Source organism: Brachyhypopomus gauderio, chromosome 4 (assembly GCF_052324685.1).
Source record: "Brachyhypopomus gauderio isolate BG-103 chromosome 4, BGAUD_0.2, whole genome shotgun sequence".
Lineage (NCBI taxonomy): Eukaryota > Metazoa > Chordata > Actinopteri > Gymnotiformes > Hypopomidae > Brachyhypopomus > Brachyhypopomus gauderio.
The window spans coordinates 14,970,911-14,992,873 of record NC_135214.1 but is presented as its reverse complement, the minus strand read 5'-3'; the positions used below and the strand labels follow the sequence as shown (position 1 = coordinate 14,992,873).

Here is a 21,963-nt window from a genome sequence, read left to right as displayed (position 1 = left end):
GAAACAAACGCAAGGAAAGTGTTTTGCTGTCACTGTGCTATGTGGATACGTAGGCTGGTCTTGAGTAAGCTAATGTACTGTTACATTAAATTTCACCCAAATTATACTTATATATTATTAATTTTATGAAATATTATATTCAATATATTAATATTAAATACACAAAGATGAATAACAATCAGAGGCAGCAACAATTTTCCCATTGTATAATAAAACAGGTTTTTTTTTCTTTTTTGAAAGGTATATTAAATTGAAATGTGTCCCTAAAATAAATAAACAAGTCTGGCACAGCTTGGTGACTTTGCAATGCTATCACACCTGTTAAGATTGGTAATTAACTTACATGTTTGATAATGTATGTCTGACCAAAGTTTGCCTTCAGTAACCAGAACTGGGTTCCCTGGAACACAGTCGTATTGCAACTAATATGATCTGAATGTTTGTTCTGCTCCTGTGTGTTTTCCACAGCTCAGTCAGTCCTGATGGTGCAGGATCTGCAGGACGTGGAGGTGATGGCTCCAGAAGAAGCATGCTTTGCATGCAAAGTCTCCGTGCCTGTGCTCAGGGCGCCCGTGTGGACGCTGAACGGAGAGGTCCTCCAGCCGGGACCCAGAGTTCTCATGGAGAGAATGGGAACAGTGCATCGGCTGACCCTGAGACAGACATTTGAAGACATGAGCGGAGTTGTGGAGTTCATTTCGGGAAAAGCCAGAAGCACAGCAAACCTGCGTGTCAAAAAGTAAGCAACATGTTTTCCTAAGTGAGAGCACGTAACATTTAGACTAAGAATCTTTTACATTATGTTAATTTTTTTTAAAAAAGATTCTACTGATTAGAAGTTGGGTAATCCGGTTTTCTCTCACAGTCCAAAGACATGCGTGTTAGGTTGATCAGTCACTCTAAATTGCCCGTAGGTGTGACTGTGTGCGTGCATGTGTGTTGGCCATGTGTTGGAGTGGTGACCTGTCCATGGTGTACCTGCCTTCACCGTGACCCCGATTAGTGGGATTAAGAGGTATAGATAATAGATGGATGGATGATAACAAGTGTTGAAATGTCCCTTCACACAATCACCACAGCAGAAATGGGCCTTAGGTTGAAGTGTGCGTGCGTGTGTGCTGAAAATGAATACAAACCAAACAAAACAAGACTAAAGAAAATTGGTCATGGTAAATGGAGAAGTGGCAGGAACAGTTTGTTTGCACACTAGTCTCCTAGTTATAACCAACACTCCTGCTATGGGAAGGAGACATTTGCCTGTTCTCGGATGCTGATACTGAACTTATTTTAGTGTAGACTCAATACACACCTCAAGTCCGGACATGTAGAATTCAGTTGATGGGTAATTAATATTCCTCTTTTTTAATTTACAGATAATCATTGAGAAACATGGAATCTGAAACTGATACATTGAAATTAGAGACGGAAAGACATCTTCTTTTAAACTTTTTAATCCTGTCTAAAAACATATTCACAAGAAATGTAGAATACATATTGTTCTTATTTAGGCCTACATCTATCCAGCTAATGTAAAAGTTTTGCACTGAGCAGAAATTTTAGGCCTACACTGTAAAACATATTACAATAGTATTTTTTTTCCTTCCTTGAAAATTTATTTAAATCTATAGGCTTACTATTAGTTCTAAAGGTGTGTTGGTATAGTGCTACTGTTGATTTGTTATATATGGTGAATTTAAAAATATGTTAAATATTTCTTGTGTATTGCAAATGTTACACTAGGATTACAGTGGCAAGAAACTGATGCTCATCCATAATAACAAAACCTAAATTGGTTCAAACACCAGTCTGTTTAATACATTTAAATGTATGTACATTGTCCTTTGTATAGATGTTTTTTTAATATAATAAATAAATGCTGTCTTGTGGAATGCAGCTTGAAAGGATATCAGGAGGGTTACAGTTACACAGGTGTGCAAATGCACAGGGCCAAAAGGTTATCAAGGAAGGCTAAGTTACTCAATGCTAACTGCACCACACATGATTGTGAGTCAGAATTATGTTTAATCAATACATATAATCAGACTAGAAGCTTAGGGAAACTCTGCCATGGAAAAAAAATGAATGAAAATGTTTTCTGAGTTTTATGACCTGAACCTGAGTTTTAGAAGTCCAATAAAATAAGCATTACTGATCAACCCTGTAGTGTTTTTCATCTTAGCTGCATAGGTCTAACATATCCATGATCAACAAACACCACACTGCTTTTCATTTGTTTCATTTATGATATAGCTCATTCAAAACAGTAAAATACAATTAAAAATTACAAAAGTTCCAAAACTAGGTTATAGTCAACTTTAAACTTGGCATTCCTATTTCCAAATCACAAAAACTGTATCTATTATTGCCAAATTTGGTTTGTTCTATCCACATTATCAGACATACAAACATGTGGAACAAATGTGCTTTTTTGTGTTTGTTTAAATGTAAAGGGGGTGATACAGTAAAAACATAAAAAGCAAAAGGTATGTGTGGTAAATAAATGACAAGGCTACATCATGTTACCCTTTTAGTTGAACATCAAAATGGACTCGGGAACCCAATCAACTGCCCATGACGCTCTGTGGCTGTCCCATCATTTGCATGGAGAACAGTAAACATGGTGCATATACAGTATGTTAGCATGTTAGTGGGAGGGCATCTTTAATTGTCCATGTTGTTGCAGCATTAGAAACCACTGGCCGTTCCAAAGTGGAGCTACATATTGTGAAAGTTTGACAGTCACTGCAACAGGATGCCGATTGCAGGCATAAATGAATGCTCATTGGTTTTAAAATCCACTTAATTTGCATAGTGCTTCATAAAACATGTTTATAAGGCAGAGGACCCCTAGATATGGACCCAAGAGATGACAGCTTTAATACACAAGAATAGAGCAGAAACCAGAAAAGAATCAGGAAACACTGCACCTTACTGTACACCAGGGGGAGCCATTTATCCTAAGCAACTTAGTGACTTCATTAAGTTAAGGCATCACATGCTCACCATAAAAGCACTAATCTAGGATCAGGGACACTATTCATAAAGCACCACAGAGCATGAGGCTTGATCCAAAATATGTTTTTACGAGGCCCATGTGGACAAGGCAGTCAGATCACTGTCCCTCTTCCAACTTCTTGCATTTAGGTTGCTGGATACCATCTATAATACCCTGATGAACACACTTAGAAGGCTTTGGAGGTGCCTGACAATAAATCACTACTTGTGCTCTGTGTCATTTTACATAATCAGGCTTGGCTACACGGACTACTCCATTACCCAAAGGCTGTGTGTCATGCAATAAGCCAGTGCGAGTGCTAGAAACTGGTCACCTCAGCGAACTGCTGAAGCAGACGACACTTATTACAGTAATTTTACAGTGACCTACACGACACAAGCCAGCATCAGCAGAGAGTGAAGTGCAGGGTTTTCAAATGTGCAGGTGGGGGCGGACAGCACCAAGATCACAGGAAGGAGGTAACTGACATAGCTACTCAAAACATTCTGATCGACTCGGATCAAAAATGGACTGCCTTTTTGAGTAATCTGTTAGCAAATGGTAAATGCATGGCTAAATTAGCCACCATTTCTCTGAATTGCAAAGAAACTACAAAAGCTCAGGCGTATTATTCAAAGTGAACCAAGACCATTGTATATGGTGAGCAAATGTTGCTCCAGGCTGACTGGTTGCATGAGAAACCAGTATGAGATTTCTCAGATTGATGGAGGCTCCAAGAATGGACCAAGTCAGACATGATTGAGTAACATTTCTGGCAGTGTTTCAAAGACAAGTGTGCTCACAGACCAACCGGAGGGAGTCAGGGGCACTGTGGCTGTTCTGTTTACCTTTATCTGCACCTATTAAAAGCTAGAATTTGTGTTTTCCGATTAGTACCTTTTTACATTTTCAAAGTACAGATTGATATATTAGAAATTAAAGTAATTTGAAAGGATCTATAACAGATGTCCAAAATAACTGAAATAATATGCATTACTGTACATTCGATGCTACTGCAATAACACAAGAAAAAATGGCCAGGTTCAAGTACAAAATGAAACGAGAAAACCATTTGTGCCTGTGAAAAAGCACTGCTCAAACCTTTAGACCAATAGTATGAGTCTTTCTCTCCCTTGGCACAGTACTATGTTCATTATTATAAAATAAAACATCAGGGTCATACCATCATCATTCCTGTAAGAAAAAAAAAGAAAGACAGACAAAATACCAACACTACAATGAAATTAATCTTCATCATCATCTCCTCCTCCCCTTTTCATCTTGACATCTCAACAACACAAATCACAGCAACACCGACACTTGCAACAGAGTCCATCTGATCACGCTAGGCAACACTTTGAAGGTCCACGTTCATTGGCGTTGCTATGGAGAGAAAGCTAAACACCCATCATCAATGCACATCAATGCTCATCTGTGGGACTTCTTACTTCTGTTAAAATAACCCAAAAAAGGGCCACAAACCTAATTGAGCAGAGTTTGTGCTTCCACTGGTAACAAACAACATACTGTTGTTCATTTAAACCTACACAGTATAAGGCAAGATCACTTTTAATGTTGTTCCACAAGAAGGATCACTATAATCATTCCTTGGCCTTTTAGAATACACTTAAAGGGTGTGGGTGACATTTTTTAAAGGTGCTTTAACTTGTTTTTAACCCAACAGCCTGTAAACAGCATCCTCAGTAGCTGAGATGTCAGGACGGCTTCCCTTACATAAATCCATAGCTCTGTGAAATACAAATATGATTGTGTAACCGAAGACACCAACTTCCCATTTAAAAATCTACAACAGGGAGAGGTAATGGGGAGATTGGAAGTCCAGTTTGAACATTGGCTAGTTAAAAAAAAAAGCAGACAGCATAGTATTTCAGGTGATTGACATTCATGGTTTTGTCCCTACTTGTGTGTATGAGGTAACTTCATTAGGGCAAATGAGGGCTTAAAAGATCATACTGACATAATGGCAAATTATCTCATGTTTCACGACTGTTGTCGAACACATGCAAGCATACCCCTTTGACATAATATGGGGTTTCCTATGAGGAATACACTAAAATAGATTTAAAACAGTAAAGTCAAACACTGACAATGCATTCCTCTAGTAACACCACCACATTCCTTTGGAGTTTTTATACATGCCCATGACCTAATTTAGACTGAATATATGTCATAAAATCTATATCATTCCAAACTGAACTTTGGCTCACTAGACAAAATTTGCTTTTCACTTACAACCTCTTCTACCTATTCAATCTTAACCAACTTAAGTGGTTGGCAGGGAGAAAATAATAAATAAAAAATAAATAAAAACCTTTTAATGTATCTTATAATGTCTTTGTAACTTTAACACATTTTGCACTAAGTATATGTATATTGATGGTACTGCTTTTGCAAGTCCATCGATGGTTCAGCTCTCGTTAAGGTCTGAGGAAAAACTCATCTGCACTGACTTCCTCATAGGAACACCCGTCCATTCCAAAACAACACAGATCTATTGCATGTTAAGATGGTGAAACATGAGTGCATTTGTCAACATGTCCGAATTGGTAATTTGACAGAAAAATCTAGTCATTCATAAAAGGCCCAAAGTCAGTGACAATGTTGTTTTTCACCATGGTCATTTAAACAGGGCTTTCCTCTACCTTGCATATAAAGTGGAAAATGAGTTACAAAAAGGAATAACACACATTCAAGTGTTAAAAAATGACAAAATTTCTTTTTTTATAATGTGTGTGTGATAAAGCAGTCCTTCACAGTTCCAACATTCAGCCATACCAAGTTTCAATCAGCTCTCCAATCGTTCTCTCCATCAAACTTCCTGCAAAATGGAATTCTGGGTAGGTGATGAGGACCGAGCAGACAGCTGATCCTGTTAACGGGGAGGTGGCGCTCGGGGGGGCCCCAGCCTCCCTGGCCCCGTAGAGAAAGCTGCCTCACGGATCACGCTAGCTGCTAGTCCTCTGTTGTTTGAGCACAGCGCACACGTCATCCACTTTACTCAGTCTCTCAAAGAATGGGATCAGATCCAGAAGCTCCGTGTCGGACATGTCGTCAAACCAGGAGGCTACAGGTACCTATGCGTGATCAAGCAACAGCACAGGGTTGTGTTAGCAAAAGATTGGTCACATTCCAGAAAACAACAACAACAACAGAGGACACAGTCTGACAAAGGAATACTACTGGGCAAAGACCGACATACAGCATTATCTGGATGGAAGATGTATGACGCTGGAGAGTTATCCACGATGATGACTTTGCTGAGGTCTCTGCCCAGACGACTTAGGTCCTTGACATAGTTCCCACGATGGAATACGCAGGACTCCCGGAAAAGTCGGCAGCGGAATGCTCCCCATTTGTCCAGCAGGTCTGAGACAGGATCTGCATACTGCACATTTACATAACAGGAGGCGGAGTCACGCACACATGCCAAGACTAATAACTATTAACTTAAACTATTAACTTAATTCTGTATTGCTTTCAGAAGAGTGCTGTTAGATGTAAAGGTTTAGTTTGGTTTTCATATTGCCTACCTTAGCTAAACTTGCAGTGAACAACACGCACTCAAATAATTCACCCATCCGTTTCAGGAACTCATCCACATGAGGTCGTTTCAACACGTACACCTGGGATCAGGGTATAAGAACACGCATTACTGCCTTACTGAAAACTCAATCACCAAAGCCTGAATCTTATACCTAGGTCTTCTAGGCAGACAAACAGATGTACAGACTGGCACTGAATCAGGACACTTGTAATTAATCTTTAACACAACACCTGTAAGTCAGATACAACTGTAAACAAGCTGAATATTGCTCTCCATCTCAGAATGGCTTTCCAGAGCAACAGCCGCTTTCTTGGGCCATAAAACGACAGACTCATTTAATGATGTCTTGTAAAAAGGCTTGATTTACAGTTGAGCACTGGGTCAGCCAGACGTATATATGAAGCTGGTGGTCTCATTCCTGAACCAAGTCATCCTGAATAGGCTCTCCCCGTCATCACAAGCCTATCCTGGATTACTTGAACCAGGCGGAAGCCGGAGTCGGCTGGAGGTGTCCGGGACTTCAGGTGGCGTGCTTGCAGGACTGAGGCCAGAGCCCTGGGGTCACGCAGTGGGATCTCGCTGCCAGTGGACGGGCCCCGAGAAAGACTCGAAGGACAAGGTGTTCCGGGAAGCCAGCCGTGTGACCCCCCCTCCCCTCCCCCCCTCCCCATTTCATCAGTGCACGGAAATAGCCCCCCTTCTGCCAACAGTCATCAAGCGTGTAGGCCACGTTGCTGTCAAGTAGCGCACAGTACAGCACATAAACATAAAACAGAGGGGTTCGGGGTCACTTTCTGGCATGTCATGAAATACGCACACGCAATGGCAAATATGCACACGCAATGGCAGCACGGACAGGAACGACAAGGAGCAATGAAATTATCCAAGGAACACCTGCCGAAGACTTTTGAAGTGCTCACCTGGTGTACTGCTCCATCGATCTCCACCGGAATGATAAAATCTGCATTGTTCACTGGCTGTTCCAAGATAAAAGAATCAAACAAGTTAGCTTGAGGAAGGAATTAAGATAATCAACATTTTTTTATAACCAAATAAGGTCATTTCTTTTAATCAGAAGCCGCAGAGAAGACATGTTTGTTGGGCAATATTTCATCAGCACATTTTCTTATTTATGTATATTATATATAAAATATACAGTCGTGTAAGAGCAAACTGGGAGGCCCAGTCAGGTCTTCAGTCATTCTGACATCATTGTATCTCACAGCCTCATAACCAGAAAGATGCATTTAAAGTCCCTAAAATATTTATATGAAATATTCAGTTAATCATGAGTATGTGCTATTAAGAAGATGCCATGACTTACATTCTTAGACTGTGAAATAAAAATACATTCATAACCAAACCAGAATTCTAGAGATTTAAATTCTAAACAATTTTTTTTATGCAGAAATTAGGGTTCAACAAACACTCTTCATGAGGCAAAGGTGAGTTATTGTTAAGGAAGTCTTATTGGCTACACTATCTTAACTGCCACTGGTAAGATAGCACAGCATCCTACAAAGACGATTCAATTTCCGTCTGTTTTTCATTAAAGCCTCACATAACCTCTGGCTGATGTAATGTGCTTCAACTTGGCAGATAGGAAAACATCTTCCATAAAGAGTCAAATCAGGTTGGCTAGATTTCTCCACAGAACAAGCACAAACTTGAAAAGCAAACATACTGGCAAGATTGTACTATTCCAGACTAATGCTGACACAGATATGACAATTCCAATTATGAACGCTCGCTTTTATTGAGCAAATCTGTAAACGTGTTCTAAGCTTCGCAACCGATCAAGTATCACTTTAAACATCGTTTACACACATATGGCTCTATCCCTGATAAGCATGTAGCATGTAAACGATCAGGTGTCTGTCACTTGACCGGGAACAAATCCATACTGGGAATGTGTCCATACTGGGAACCTTAGTGACTTTTGAAATGCACCTCCTGCTGCGCCCCTGGTCATCAAACATGAGGTGTTGCTGTAGAGGAAGCAGTGAATGTTCCTTGACAAAGCAGACTGTCTGCTCCTCACATTACTTATCTGCCGAGGTGTATCATATCATATTGGTAGACACCATGACTGCATCACTGAGAAGGTGATCAACTCTCTGGTGTTTGATCTATGCCTGGTCAACTCTGGTGTTGTATGTCCGCACACATCAGTCAAGTCGAACGGATACCACAGCGCAAGTGACCGATGATCTCATCTGCAGACACATGAAAAGCACTTTTCTTTACATCTTTATCTCACCTTAAATGAACTGTGCACTAGTGTTTCATCCAGATCAATTACTACGCAGATCTTTCCTGCATCTTTAGACTTTATCTGGGGAAGAAGTGGCTTGGCTGGAACCTGTGAACACACAATCCCAGAGTCAGAGTCACAAACGTACAGTTTCACGGAACACACGATACAAATGCGGATCAAGAGGCCGAACAACAGCACCGCTCGCACTACTGAAGTGAAATGACATCATCGTTTCATATACAGTGTAGGCAAAATACAGCAGGCCCTCTGTATTATATATGTTGTTTTATAAGTGAAAGAACAGGGTTATAGGAGTGGGAGTCCGTGAGCATGAGGAAGCTCTTTGCTTGGTTGCATTCCAAAGTCAGATCGTGTGACCATGTGCTGCCGGGTGGAATTACAAGGCTGTGGGCCAGTCAATTCTTGATCAAAAAGTACCACGTGCACACAGGACCTCTGACTGAAACTAACTCCCTTCCCAAAGGAGGATATATACTTGCGAACAGAATACACAGCTCAGACGGTGCCTGACATACGTCCACGATCATTAACATGTTGGGCAGGGATGCAGATCATATCTTCACAGAGCTTCAGACTTAAATAACAAGCCATGTGGCCTGGAATAAGAGGGACGACATGAGTAGCAACTTTCCTTTTTTAAGTTTTGTTGGTAGTTTCCACATTTAATTATTGCTGTCATCAAGTTAATCTTCAAAAAGCATCAAAAACCCAAAACTGCTCAACACTGAAAAGATCTGAGAAAACCAAGAAAACAAGTCTGTTTGTGTGTGTCTCTCTCTCTCTCTCTCTCTCTCTCTCTCTCTCTCTCTCTCTCTCTCTCTCTCTCTCTCTCTCACACACACACACACACACACACACACACACACACGCTTTTCTCCAATGACTGCACCATGTGTTTAGAACATCAAAGCTTACATAACACGCTCTGTAATCCTAAACAGCATCAGCTACAATCAAGTAGCATTTAGCACTCGTTACCTTGTTTACAGTATGAAACAGGGACTGCTGAGCACTTTACCTGCTCTATAGCTGCAACACAGAATTCACATTCACAGTACTCTGGGGACTCCTCGTCATCTGAGGACGCCTCACTGTCCTCAGAAGCGTCGGTCTGCTCAGAAGATGTCTGTTCTTGATCAGCTGGCTTAATCAATGCATCTTGTGTGGCAAATTCTGCCGTTTCATTTTTCACGGCCTGATGAATCAGTCCTCCCAATCTTTCACACTGAGCTGGGAAATGATTCTCAGCTTCTGCTCCGTCAGTCTGAGCTGCGGATACATCACAGGGGTCTTTATCTGTGAAGGACTGCAGCTCGATGGCGTTTTGCGTGATCAGTATGTCTTGGGCACTGATGTCTTCAGCGTTCTCCTCAAATAGCGTACTGTGCTCTTCAACATAATTGACATCGTCAAAGGCAAATATAGAGGCTTCATCATCTTCAGATGTTTCTATCTCTCCACAACAAGGTCCCCGACCTTCATCTTCTATGGCAATGCCTTCATCATTATCATCAATCTCAGCAGTATCATTATCATAATCATCATCATCATCATCATCATCATCATCATCATCATTTTTTCCCACCAGGGTCTCATCAACTTCCTCATCTGCTAGTTCAGAGATCTCTGTGTCAGAGACTTGATTTGTAATATTTTTCTCTATGGTATATGTTTCAAGGGCAGTGATTTCTTGTTCATGACATATTCCCTGATCTGAGACAACTTCTAAGAAAGCCTCATAAGTCGTTTCAATCTCTGTGGTATATTCATAAACTTCACCTGTTCTCTCACAGAGCTCCAGCACATCGATATCCTCATGGGGTTCAAAAACTACTTCTTCACACAGCTGTTCATTTTCTAGGCATTCTACAGCATGCAATGTTGTGCCCTCACCATTAAAATTTAGTTCAGAATCTTCACTCTCGACGGCCTCCACATTTTCAGTGGAGGGTCCGTGACCCTGACCCATTTCTACAGAGATTCCAGAACACAGTACTTCTGCATATGTTTTATAGATTTCTTTCTTTGTGCTTTGATCCGAGCCTAACTCCTGAGTTTCTTTGGGCGCATCTATGAGATCACCGTTATCCTCACTAAACTCATACGATTCTTCACCATGGACATTTGTTATATAAAGTTGATAGATCTCGTCCTTCTCAGATACATTCTGCAAAGGTTTGCTATTTTCAGACTGATCAGGATAGATTTCCAAAGTGTCGTGCTCATCAACACAACTTTTAAATGATTCTTCTGTTTCTGTGCTGTCTTGGCTTTTGCCATCAGTACAGTCAGCATATTCCTCCTCACTAGATTCATCAAGTGAGCCTGTTTTAACTACCACCCCGCCACCTCTGCTCTTACCAGAGCCAAGTTCACAACCTCCAGTCTCGCCACCGCAGAGCTCAATCAGCTGAGGTGGTTCACAGTAATTCAACTCCCCCTTCCCTCTCTTTCCACATGCTTCACAGAGCTTTAGCCGCTCACCCAAATCATCAGAAACTTTATTCGTAGGCTCAGAATCAACATCTCCATTAATGGTGAGGAAGTCATCACTCGGCCCGGCGATTGCAATGCTGTCTTCCTGGTTCACAAAGGTTCCATTTTCTTCACTGTGACCAGCAAGGAACTGAGAGAGCCAATGGGCTTCAAAGGTTTCCATCGATCCAAAAAATATCATGTCACACACTGGCCGCTTTCTAAGCATGTTTGTGTCAGCTTCAATGGGAGGGCTCTCTCTAGGGAGCTCAGAGGTGTTAAACACAGAGCACAGTGTTCCAGAGGACTCACACAATCCCAGGCACTTTTCAACAGGTTTGCTTTGTAATGGGTTCTCAGAACAGTCAGTAGGCTCTGAGGGCCTGCATTGTTTAGGAATTTCACATTTCTCAAAGTACCTCCCACAACTCGAGCATTGTTCTATGGTCTTAACAAACTCCGTATCGTTTTCAGACAGCTGGCTGTAGTTAGATAGCTCCGCTTGTTCAGAAAAACATCCAGACGCTCGATCTGCGTGTTCGGCAACATCATCAGAAAGTCGACTCTCAAATGAGTCAGTATAAAATCCCGGGACAACCTGCGTGGTTAACGGTCCATCTCCTCTAGCTTCTATTTGTCTTGCTAGTTGCTGCTCAATTGAGTCAGAGACCCCAGCTGGCTGGACTTCTTTGGAGGCCTGGTACAATACAGAGGATTCAGACTGTATGGTATTGCATCCAGGGGGCATGTTTTGATTGTTACAGTTGCATTGGTCAAAGCAACCGCACTGGTGTGAGTGGAGATCGAATGCTGTGCAGCACTGCTCAAAGAGATCAGAAATACAGATATCTTCAGAGCTTTCAGAAGTACTGCACTGCTCTACATTTTCTTCCAATTCCGTTTCATACTCATAAAGTGTGTCAAAATCTGAGGAAGTCAGGTCTGGGATTTCAGTATTCACATCCTCAAAAGATTCGTAAAAATCAGGTGTGACCCCAGGTAGGTCCAAGAGTTCAATTTCATGTTCAACCGTCTCAATTTGTTTACTGACCTCAGACTCAACACTATATTGAGAACACAGGGTTTTTTCAAATGACTGTACAAGTGTTCTGCTAGCTGTAAAACACTCACTGTGCTCCGAGTCGCAGTCAGACAAACTACTGCTCTCCAAGGAATCAAATTTGTCTTGCTGCTCTGTTAGTTCTTCACTGAACTGATCATTTTCAGTATAATCTCCATCAAACTGCATTAGTCCAGGGACGTTCTGGTGCACTGTGATGCACAAGTCACAAGATGTTTTTGGTTCAGAAGAAATCACACCAGATTCAGTGGTAATTTCTGAGGACTCGCTCTTTTCCACAGAACAGCCTTGCTGAGAGACTTTAGCAGGCTCAAAACAGAGTTCAGTGGGCATACTGGCTTCAATGCGCTTGCCTCTAAAAAAGGCAGAGGTCTCCAAGTATTTACTGATATTGCTCTCCACAAAATACTTGCTTTCCCAAAACGACGGGCGCAGCTCAGGGGCCGTAAAACACTCCAGACATTCTCCGACGGGTTCGCTCCCCCTGCGATGTCTGCAGACCGCAGAGAGCGGACAAGGGTCCACTAGGTCCGTCTGTGCACGGCACTGGTGGGACTGTGAGGATTCGCTGAGCCCACAGGCACCCTGAGACATCGGCAGCAGTGCACACGTTGACATGACAGAAGGAGCAGAGCCTCGCAGAGTCCTGCAGTCGTCCCGCCTTCAGGAGACCCACCAATTTATTTTGGGGGCTTCACAGACGTGACAAATAACTCCTGGAATATCGAATCACTATAAAAAGCTGAAGTAAGGCATAAATCTGAACCCGACACCCGAGAACGTCTTGAACATCTGATCTGCTAGTAGCTGCTAACTGCCATGTTGTTTTCCAAGAATGGGATTTTAATTGATTTGCAGGCAGCTTTGTATTATGGCTGACCAGACTTAAGCTCCAAACACCCTTTCAAATAAATACATTTAGAGACTAGCTTATCTTTGCTGTTATCGTTTCATGCTGTTTAAAATAGCTTAGGAGTGGAGCAATTTTCCTGTGCAACACAAATATGACTGATGACCTGCAGTGTGATATTGTGCTGTTGGCTATTGAAAATCAGGGGTGTAAACAGGATAAGGCTTGCGCAAAGCTAACATGAGTCTTGGGTTTCCTCACTGACTTATCTGATCATGTGGCCCTCAAAGAGGTTAACCGCACACTGTCCCCCCACCGATCGCGGGAGGTGGAAGCAGAGGACACCGACTCCCAATCAGACCTGAGTGAAGGTCCTGGTTTGGGCCTTACCTTCGAGATGGTTCCGTTCTCTTCCACCAGAAGTGGCGCATTGTTATTGACGGGCACGTGGTCTGTTTCATCATGACACAGGCAGCACAAGAGGCTGTTAAAGAAGCCACGTTTACGGGGCTTCTTGGAGGCTGATGCAACGTGTGCAGGAGCACCTGGAAAGAGAGGAGAGTCTCACGTCAGTCGTCAGCACAGGCACGTCAGATCTCTGTCATGTTATATCCATAGGAATACAATGCACACCACCAGGTTTCACCACACGAATGAAATACAACAGATGCACAAACACAAACAAGTCTATTATGGACACAAACTGCTTTCTGTGTAATGTAATCTCTTTTAGTCATAAATTGCTGTTCTTTGCAATAATAAATAAATAAATAGGTCAATTACAGTAAACCATCTAAACTGTGCAGTTGGTTTGCATGCCTGAGATTCAGAATCTTTTGTAAATTGATATCCTGCCATTTTTTAATACTTAATGATGTGTGCTATGAAAATGGTATGGGACAGTTTGGCAAATTACATACATATATATATATATATATATATATATATATATATATATATATATATATATATATATATATATATATATATATGAAGTCAACTGAATTTTTTGAAATTCAGTAAAGGGTGGAGCTATGAGTCGTTTATTGGAAACACATGGTTACCTCACCCACACTCTCCCGAGCACTAGCAATACACCATCTACTCCCTGTTATTTCCATAATAACAGCAGATTTTAGCTCGATTACACACCACCGGCCCGAATAATCCCATCACACCACCGGCCCGAATAATCCCACCCACTTCAGCACTCTTTGCTAATAAGCAGGATATTTGTCAACAAACATGCAAAGTACAAGCAGACAAACACTTGGGTTCAGCGAATAGTGCGACATTACGGGGGATCCGTGCGATTAGCAACCTATCTTTGGCTCGGTAGGGGCAGCAGATCTCTGCACGTATGGGAGGAGAACGGCGACGAGTACTGGACAAAACATTGTCACGACAGAGCAAGATGGATGAGGTGCTGTCAACGTGTAAGCTTAGAACGCCTGTCGAAACAAACATGGAGGCTCTAGCAACAAGTAAAGTTAGTTCTGATGTTTTTGCTGAATTTGTCCATGACGTGCCACTATGGTGACGTACAATGTTGGCACTTCGAAGTGCTAATATTTTTATATATAGAACAGCATTCTTTAGAAGAGTATAGTTTTTCTCTCCCTTGTGACATTGCCAAGATAATAAAATGTGGCCTATTAAAATGACCTGAATCATATAGTCAACCCTTTTGACCTGTCGTCTTGACAGAAAATTTGATAAAGTCTTGATTAATAAAAATCTTTTTTTCTTTTTTGGCATTTTCTGTAAATATTATAATGCAAACATCGAATAATGCAAATTCCAGTGTCTTCTGCAGGCCACAAGATGGAGGCGTGATGGTGGCCACCGTTACGATGGTGAGCAAAGTTGTGGGAAGACGAGACCAAGGGAGGACGGTGGTGGGTGTGCAGGGAGAAGCGTTACACACTGGTTCACACTCACTCTTCTGATGTTACACATCAAGGAGCTTTAAATAGCAACGGGCAGGCAGCTGCTGACAGTAGTTAATGATGGCATTCTCCGTATATATAGCCCACTCCGTCCAAGCCATAAACGGAGACGCAAAACAAAACTTTGTTGTGTGTCCGACCGGGGAAAAAGACGAATCGGCCCAGCAAAATGTTTGTCCTAAGGCGACGCAGCCCACAGGCCAGGCTCACCCATATGACACTTAACATTACACGTGCATGAAGTGAAACTAATGCAGATACACTACACTTGACCCAAGGATGAGGATTTGGTGCAGTGTCATGGACCAGAAGACTCATCCAGATGCTTGTTCGCATCGTATTCTTGTGCTGCTCTGGATGCCGATAATGAGGTTGCACCTTTCCTCCCGCCCTGACTGGCCCAAAACTGAACACACAATTAAAGGTGGCTTGTGTGAGGCCGTCTGCTCCCGGCCTGCTCTCTGCAGCTAGAGGCCGTCGAATTCCTGTGTTAGCAACACCCTCCCCTTACAATCTGACAGCTTGTTTCACGCCATCCACTGGGAGTCAGAAAGGTGGGAGGTTAGGTGGCCCTGATGCCGCCGCAGTGTAAGCCAAGCGGCTAGAGATAAAACCCCAACGGCTGGCTTGGATTGACCCTGACAGCATGAGACAAACACTTTGTTACAACTGCTCACAAAATGTCGTCTTACTGACAGCATGATGGCCAAACAACAAAAAAACAAACCAACGGCAGCAAAAATGGTATTTATTTCCAAGTAGAATTTAAATTCAAAAGAAGAAGAATTTTTTTTATTGGTATTTTTTTTATATTAAAAAAACTACAAATGCATGTTTCACTGTTAGTAGCCTATATTTTAGAAATGTAAATTAGACCAGGTCTGTCGGGTCTAGTTCTTTAATGACACAAGTGTTGGCATCGGAAAGGAAACACAAGACAATCACAGCACGTCCTAAAACAGCGTCCTGCAGCTCTAATGGAACTCAGAGTGCTAAAGAATCCCTCTTGGGGCCCCACCAACCCCACTCTCTCCTCCTCCCCTTCTCCTCCACTCTCACCCTGGAATGCAGCCATATCGCGGGCCCATAACCCGGCTCTGAACACTGCCCAGCCAAGCCACAGTAGGAACAGGAAGTGAGGGCAGAGGCAAGGCGAAAAGAGGCAGCTTGCGCCCACGTCTGTGTGGACCGCCACAGAGGGGTCTCGGGAATGTCATGACTCCATTACCCACAATGCCGAGCAGACAAACAGAGGGACACTGGGGAGTCTGCGCTGGCGATAAGAACTTCTGCTTCGTCGTCATCGCCAGCCACGCAGAGAGTGCCAGTCGGCCCAGAAAACGAGACTGTTTGGTTCGTGCAAGAGTCGGTCCAGTTAACGCCAAACATGGAGATACAGTCATGTCTGAACTTGGTGGCTTGGCCTTTCTAAAAATAATGACACAATTAAGTTAAGCACAGGTGCTTGGACCCGCAGCCTGGAGCACATCGCACGGTGCCAGAGAATGCACTGGCACGTTTGTACTCAAGGCTTGGCGTCCGTAAACAACATCGGTCGATACCACGTCCTCCGTGTTAAAACACAGCTACGTGCATGCGGGTAATCCGATTTCTTAAGCGTCATTCGACTCAAGAGGGCAGGTCCCGTAAGTGGAGATTAGTGTTACGCAAGTCGCCGAGAGTCCTGTGCCACTCGGTGGTCAGATGCAGAGGGCAGTGGTGCAGCTCCAGTTGCCCAGAGCAAATACGCCTTGAGCTAAGAGGCTCTCAGTCTTCAATGTAGGTCTCTCTCCCCCACTCTTACGTAACAGGGAACTACACAGGTTTTCCTTTAACAGCTCGGGCTGGGTCCGGCATAGAAGCCAGAGCTGATGACGTGAGTTATCTGATACTGCTTTAGCTGAAAATGTTTTTCTTTCTTGTGGGTGTGTGTGAGGGTGTGTGTAGACAGTTATTATCAAAACATACAGCCAAAGGGAATACTCAACACCGACCCACAAGAGAAATATCAGAAATTGTTTTCCATTTTGACGCAGCTGTTCATAACTGCAATCGTGACAACTTATGGCAGTTGAATCAGACGAATCTGGCTATATCTTTAATAATGGACTGAATCTTCCTAATGTCTGAAATATGGAGCAGTCCTGCAGTGTTTTGAAGGAAACCAGAAATCCAGCCATTCCTTATGAGCGTGCAAGCAAGTACAGGCAGGCAGTGGGGAGAGAGATAAGTGATGATTCTCAGAGCAAGGTGAGGATAAGGCATTCATGCCACAGCAACCGCAACACAACAACCTGGGCAGTATTTTGACACAATTTTACTCCAAGTCCGGCTGTAAGAGAAGAATTTCAATACCTTAATCAAAGCTTCAGTGAATCATTTGCAGGCAGACCCGGACAGGTTGGTTTTCTAGGCACACAGCTGAAATGCTACCAATCTCCTGGCGAGTCCACCCCCCCAAACACACGCAGTGGAAACTAGTTCAACTCAAGGCTGGATACCTGCCTGGAGAACCGGCCCTTCCAAATGACAAATGAAGGTCAGTGTGATGCCCAATGAAGCTCTGTGTGACTCTGCAGACACGAGCTCCAATGCCATTACCAAGCATGCCCAGATGACCATCTAACAAGTCTCCAAAGCAAATGTTCTGCTCCTACCACTTCGATACACAGTGGCTCCGTCCTAGAGTGACCCTGCAGTGCAACCTTCAGCGTTTACCCTGATCCGACGCACCCACTTTAAACTCTTGATGTGCTTGATAATTAGCTGACGAGTCAAGTCAGGTGTGTGAGGAGCTAGAAGAATGCTGAAATGTGCAGTTCAGGGCTACTCCAGGACCAAGAGATGGAAACACAAACCTCACACTACAACCTGAGACTTAAACAATATGCTTAAAGCACTGAAAAAACTCATCAGGAGTCTGTTCTGACAGAGACAGTAAATGAAAAGGAAATTAATTCCCAATCTGTGTCGACTGCCCGGGCATCTTTAATTTCAGATACTCCGAGCCTGCACTAACTACACAGTCTCTTCCATTCAGACTTTACCAGGCTCACTAGTTCGGCAGCATTTGCAGACCAAAGAAGAAGAATAGCACATTGTTTGAGTAGGTATGCAATCTCCCTTTAAAACATGCTGTTTCCTGCTGAGCACTCAAATGCAGCCACAGGTTCACACTGTGCCAATTGTACTGCCATTTTCATGTGAGCAATAAAAAGTTTATTTATTTAAATGACACACACAAAAACACACGAGGTAAGTGACTGTAGTTTACTCAGGTAAGATATGTAGAGATATGTCTCTGTTGTATATGATGAATGAAGGGCCCTAATGCAAAATTTTAGTCTTGCACTCATACATACAGGTGCACATGGTGCACACGCTAAGAAAGCAATGGAGGACATTCCATGTGAAAAATAAGAATAGACAGAGTTGGCCTGATGCACACCTCCTTTAACAGACCTCTTTTAGCCCTGCTGTGTCAGGAGGACTGTGTCAGGACAACATGGGCCTTTACAGCCCTGCTAACAGGGAACAGGAGTGCCCATGTACGGCCATGGGCGCCATGGAAACGCCTGAAGGAAACGCATCGCACTGAGATGTCCTCACTTCCTCTCAGGAGCTGGGCCTCACACCAAAGCTTGTTCCATCAACGTCAAAACAAATGAGACAGAGAGAAGCATTCTGGTCCATGCCAGCAAAACAACACACTTAGCATACACAGGCCCATCCAGAGTCACTTAGCATACACATCTTCAACTGAGATGAGTTCTTTTGGCATATTCTCTTTGAGAGACTGAAGTGTGGAATCAGAAGGACTTAAACAAGTACACAAATCTGATGTTCAAAAAGAACCCACGAACTAAAACGGTTTACCAAACTTGTGCAGACTACGCCTTACCCTACATCATTAAATCACAGAAACAATTCTACAGATTCTACTCATATAATCAATGAAATCCAATGAAAGGCCAATCTGTTAATGAAAAAGTCCTGCAAGAAAAACCAAAATTGTACATGGCCTAACCTAGAAGGAGCATATTCCTTTAACCAAGACAGGACAGAAGTGCTAACAGTTAATGCGCGCCATTTAGTAATTATGCACTAATAACTACATATCAAATGTTTAACATATAAATATTACCCACAGATACACTCAAAAATAAAGTTGTAAAACCTGAGTATACTCTCTCCTCAGTAAATACCTAACCTTTATGATGCCATTCAATAAGTAAGAATCCTCTTTCAGAAAACAAAATACATTTGAACGTCCCAAACGTGCAAAAGACATTCATCAAAACAGAAAGTGAAAAAGGCAGCAAATTAATCATCTACCATTCACCACGAACCATTTACTAGGCTGGTGTAAAACCTAACACACGGTCCACATCACGAATACTCTTGAGGCTCCTCTACAGGAGTACTGACCAGACCAGGAAGCACATTTACGTGCAGGCCAGTACATTCTAGGAGGAGGAAGAACTGCCATCGAGATCAAAAAGCCAAAAAGCTGACCAGCATACTGGACGCCTTCGACCTGCAGTAAACAATCACAACCCCAACAGACATCTGCGGCACTGAGCGCCTCCTCCGCAGCTTAACCACCCAGAACCGCGCAGGCTTCCCCATCACGGAGGGCCCCAGTGGACCCCGAGGCCCACAGTCAAACCTAGAACCGGACCAGAACCGGTGCAACTAGTATAGCACGTACAAAGATTTCGTCTATCATTTTATTTATACCCTAAATTATCGGTCCGTTGCTTGTTTTGAATATATATATATATATATATATATATATATATATATATATATATATTATATATATATATATATATGTGTGTGTGTGTGTGTATAGTATCGCAAGAATCTCAGACCAATAAAGATAAGGTTTTACAGTGTGATCATGCAACGAGAAACCCAAATCCGGCCCGACACCGCAGCGTTTTCAGCCCGGCTGGCCGATCGGAGCCCACATCCACCGTCCTGCTGAGCAAAGGCGTTATTTGCGCTCCAGGGTCCATCAGATATTAACCAGGCGACCTCCGACCAGAACATCCGTCTGCAGGTCAGCACACAGTCTCGTTACGGATGTTCCAGATGTGGAAACACAACTTCCGAAAGATCACCGACACAAGACAAACTTTAACAAACAAAAACTGATTGGAATTTCTGGAGTGAGTGTATCCTGTACAGTGGGGTATAACTGTAAGAAGAATATATTTGATTACATGTGCATCAGTTGGTCTATTAATAACCCCAACGAGTAACAGAAACGGCATTGAACTTTTATTATACTAAAGAAACGAAGTGACTTGCTACAAGTGTAAACCCATAAAGGACGATGCGAATTCAGCTCCATTAGTTTGAACGAGGTCGCCGCCCCGAGTAAAGCGGCTTTGACATGTGCCCCTCAAAACAAGCCCATCTCAACTCATCAAACTTACCTTTTTCTCGCAAAGGAGCATTCGGCTCTTCGTCCTTAGTCACTTGCGTGATTATCGATGAGGACGGGAGGTCCATGAGATCCGTAAATCCAGTTAAACAACACTTTAAAAACTCTTTTTCTAATAATACGGACCGCTTGCTAAGTTTGAATTGACAAAATTCTACGCTATATGACAAATATCTTAACACTTCCAGCAGTAAAGCCAATGCATAATGCGCGTAGATACTGGAATGAAGGTGGTTTCTATACTTTCATTGCTAGAATAAAACAAAGGAAATTAAATATAAATAAAAATAAAAAGTTACGTTTCTTGATAACTTTGTTACAACATGGAGTTCGGCCCTGCTCTCAATTTCAAGATACAAACATGGAACTCATCGGTTTCAAGGCACCCCGACTCTTAAAGGGGCAACTTCTGTTAGAGTGCGCTCGAAGAAGTTCATTAGTCATTTCTGATCAGAGGTCATATTAATTTTTAGAGTGTACTCGTATTGGTAAATGGACTGCTTATAAGTTGAGGCTATTGGAAAATATATAACGTAACACTGAAGGAGATTACAATTTCTATCAAATTTAGCATACATGCCTTTATATAATTTGTGGGATTAACATAAAAAGCTATTTGGACACTACCAAGATTACGTAATTAGCCAAAATAAACACTGAGCATGAAGCATGTTACCTTGCCCTCATATAATTATACTGTAATAAACTACTTAAATGAACCAAAATTGGTTGCCACCAACTAGATTTTAGTTGGTTTAATAACTTAGTTATTACGAAAAAGATAAACAAAAAGTAAACAAAAAATATATAAAACACGTGCATGGATTAATAAATGCCTAGTTGATCCTTAAGCGAAGCAATCAATTTAATAAACCAATCTGCAGACTCTGTGTGGGTCCCACACTAAATTGCAGAAATGTTTTATGAAAATCCCAGAACCGTGTGCAACAAATACTGTTTGGTTACATGACTTAAACGGCGCAATGCAAATCGACTTGGTGTGTGTTTCCCATTTAACTGCAAAATCCAACAGGCAAAAAAGTTAAAAGATCTTCGGCCTTGTCGTAGGTGGATGCGCTTCTTCTGGTCAAAATATGTTGCTTTTAGTGACAGTTGATAATACCATAGATTAATACCTGTACTAAACGTGTTTTAAAGTGCATTGATTGTCGATTAATATCTCCCCCGCTTTTTTACCCTAAATCCCAAAGTTTGAAAACTTTCTTGCGAACTTCACGCTGGCAAGAGCTCGGTGAGCGGGGGGCCTTGAAACGGTCCAGAATAGAGAATAGGGAGAGTCTTTAAAGTTCATGCACTC

General features: G+C 42.3%; 2 protein-coding genes across 4 annotated transcripts in view; one reads left to right on the top strand and one right to left on the bottom strand.

Moving 5' to 3' along the window:
• Positions 1 to 2,156, top strand: part of LOC143512335 (obscurin-like) — a 28,278-nt gene extending 26,122 nt beyond the window's left edge. For both annotated transcript variants that reach the window (XM_077002513.1, XM_077002514.1), the window contains one exon: positions 469 to 2,156. In XM_077002513.1, coding sequence (XP_076858628.1) covers positions 469 to 743 — 275 coding nt within the window. In that variant the 3' untranslated portion in view covers positions 744 to 2,156. The remainder of the gene's footprint in view (positions 1 to 468) is intronic.
• On the bottom strand, positions 1,612 to 21,010 carry ctdsp1 (CTD (carboxy-terminal domain, RNA polymerase II, polypeptide A) small phosphatase 1). Of its 2 annotated transcripts, XM_077002516.1 has the most exons (7): positions 20,638 to 21,010; positions 13,635 to 13,789; positions 8,821 to 8,922; positions 7,481 to 7,537; positions 6,547 to 6,639; positions 6,216 to 6,401; positions 1,612 to 6,090 (listed from the first exon to the last, which is right to left on the bottom strand). In XM_077002516.1, the coding sequence occupies exons 1-7, from the start codon at positions 20,711 to 20,713 to the stop codon at positions 5,962 to 5,964; spliced, it is 798 nt and encodes a 265-aa protein (XP_076858631.1). In that variant the 5' UTR covers positions 20,714 to 21,010; the 3' UTR covers positions 1,612 to 5,961. The 2 variants fall into 2 exon arrangements, with proteins under 2 accessions (XP_076858631.1, XP_076858630.1); XM_077002515.1 differs by lacking the exons at positions 13,635 to 13,789; positions 20,638 to 21,010 and adding an exon at positions 9,857 to 13,622.
• Between the last annotated feature and the right edge of the window lie 953 nt (positions 21,011 to 21,963).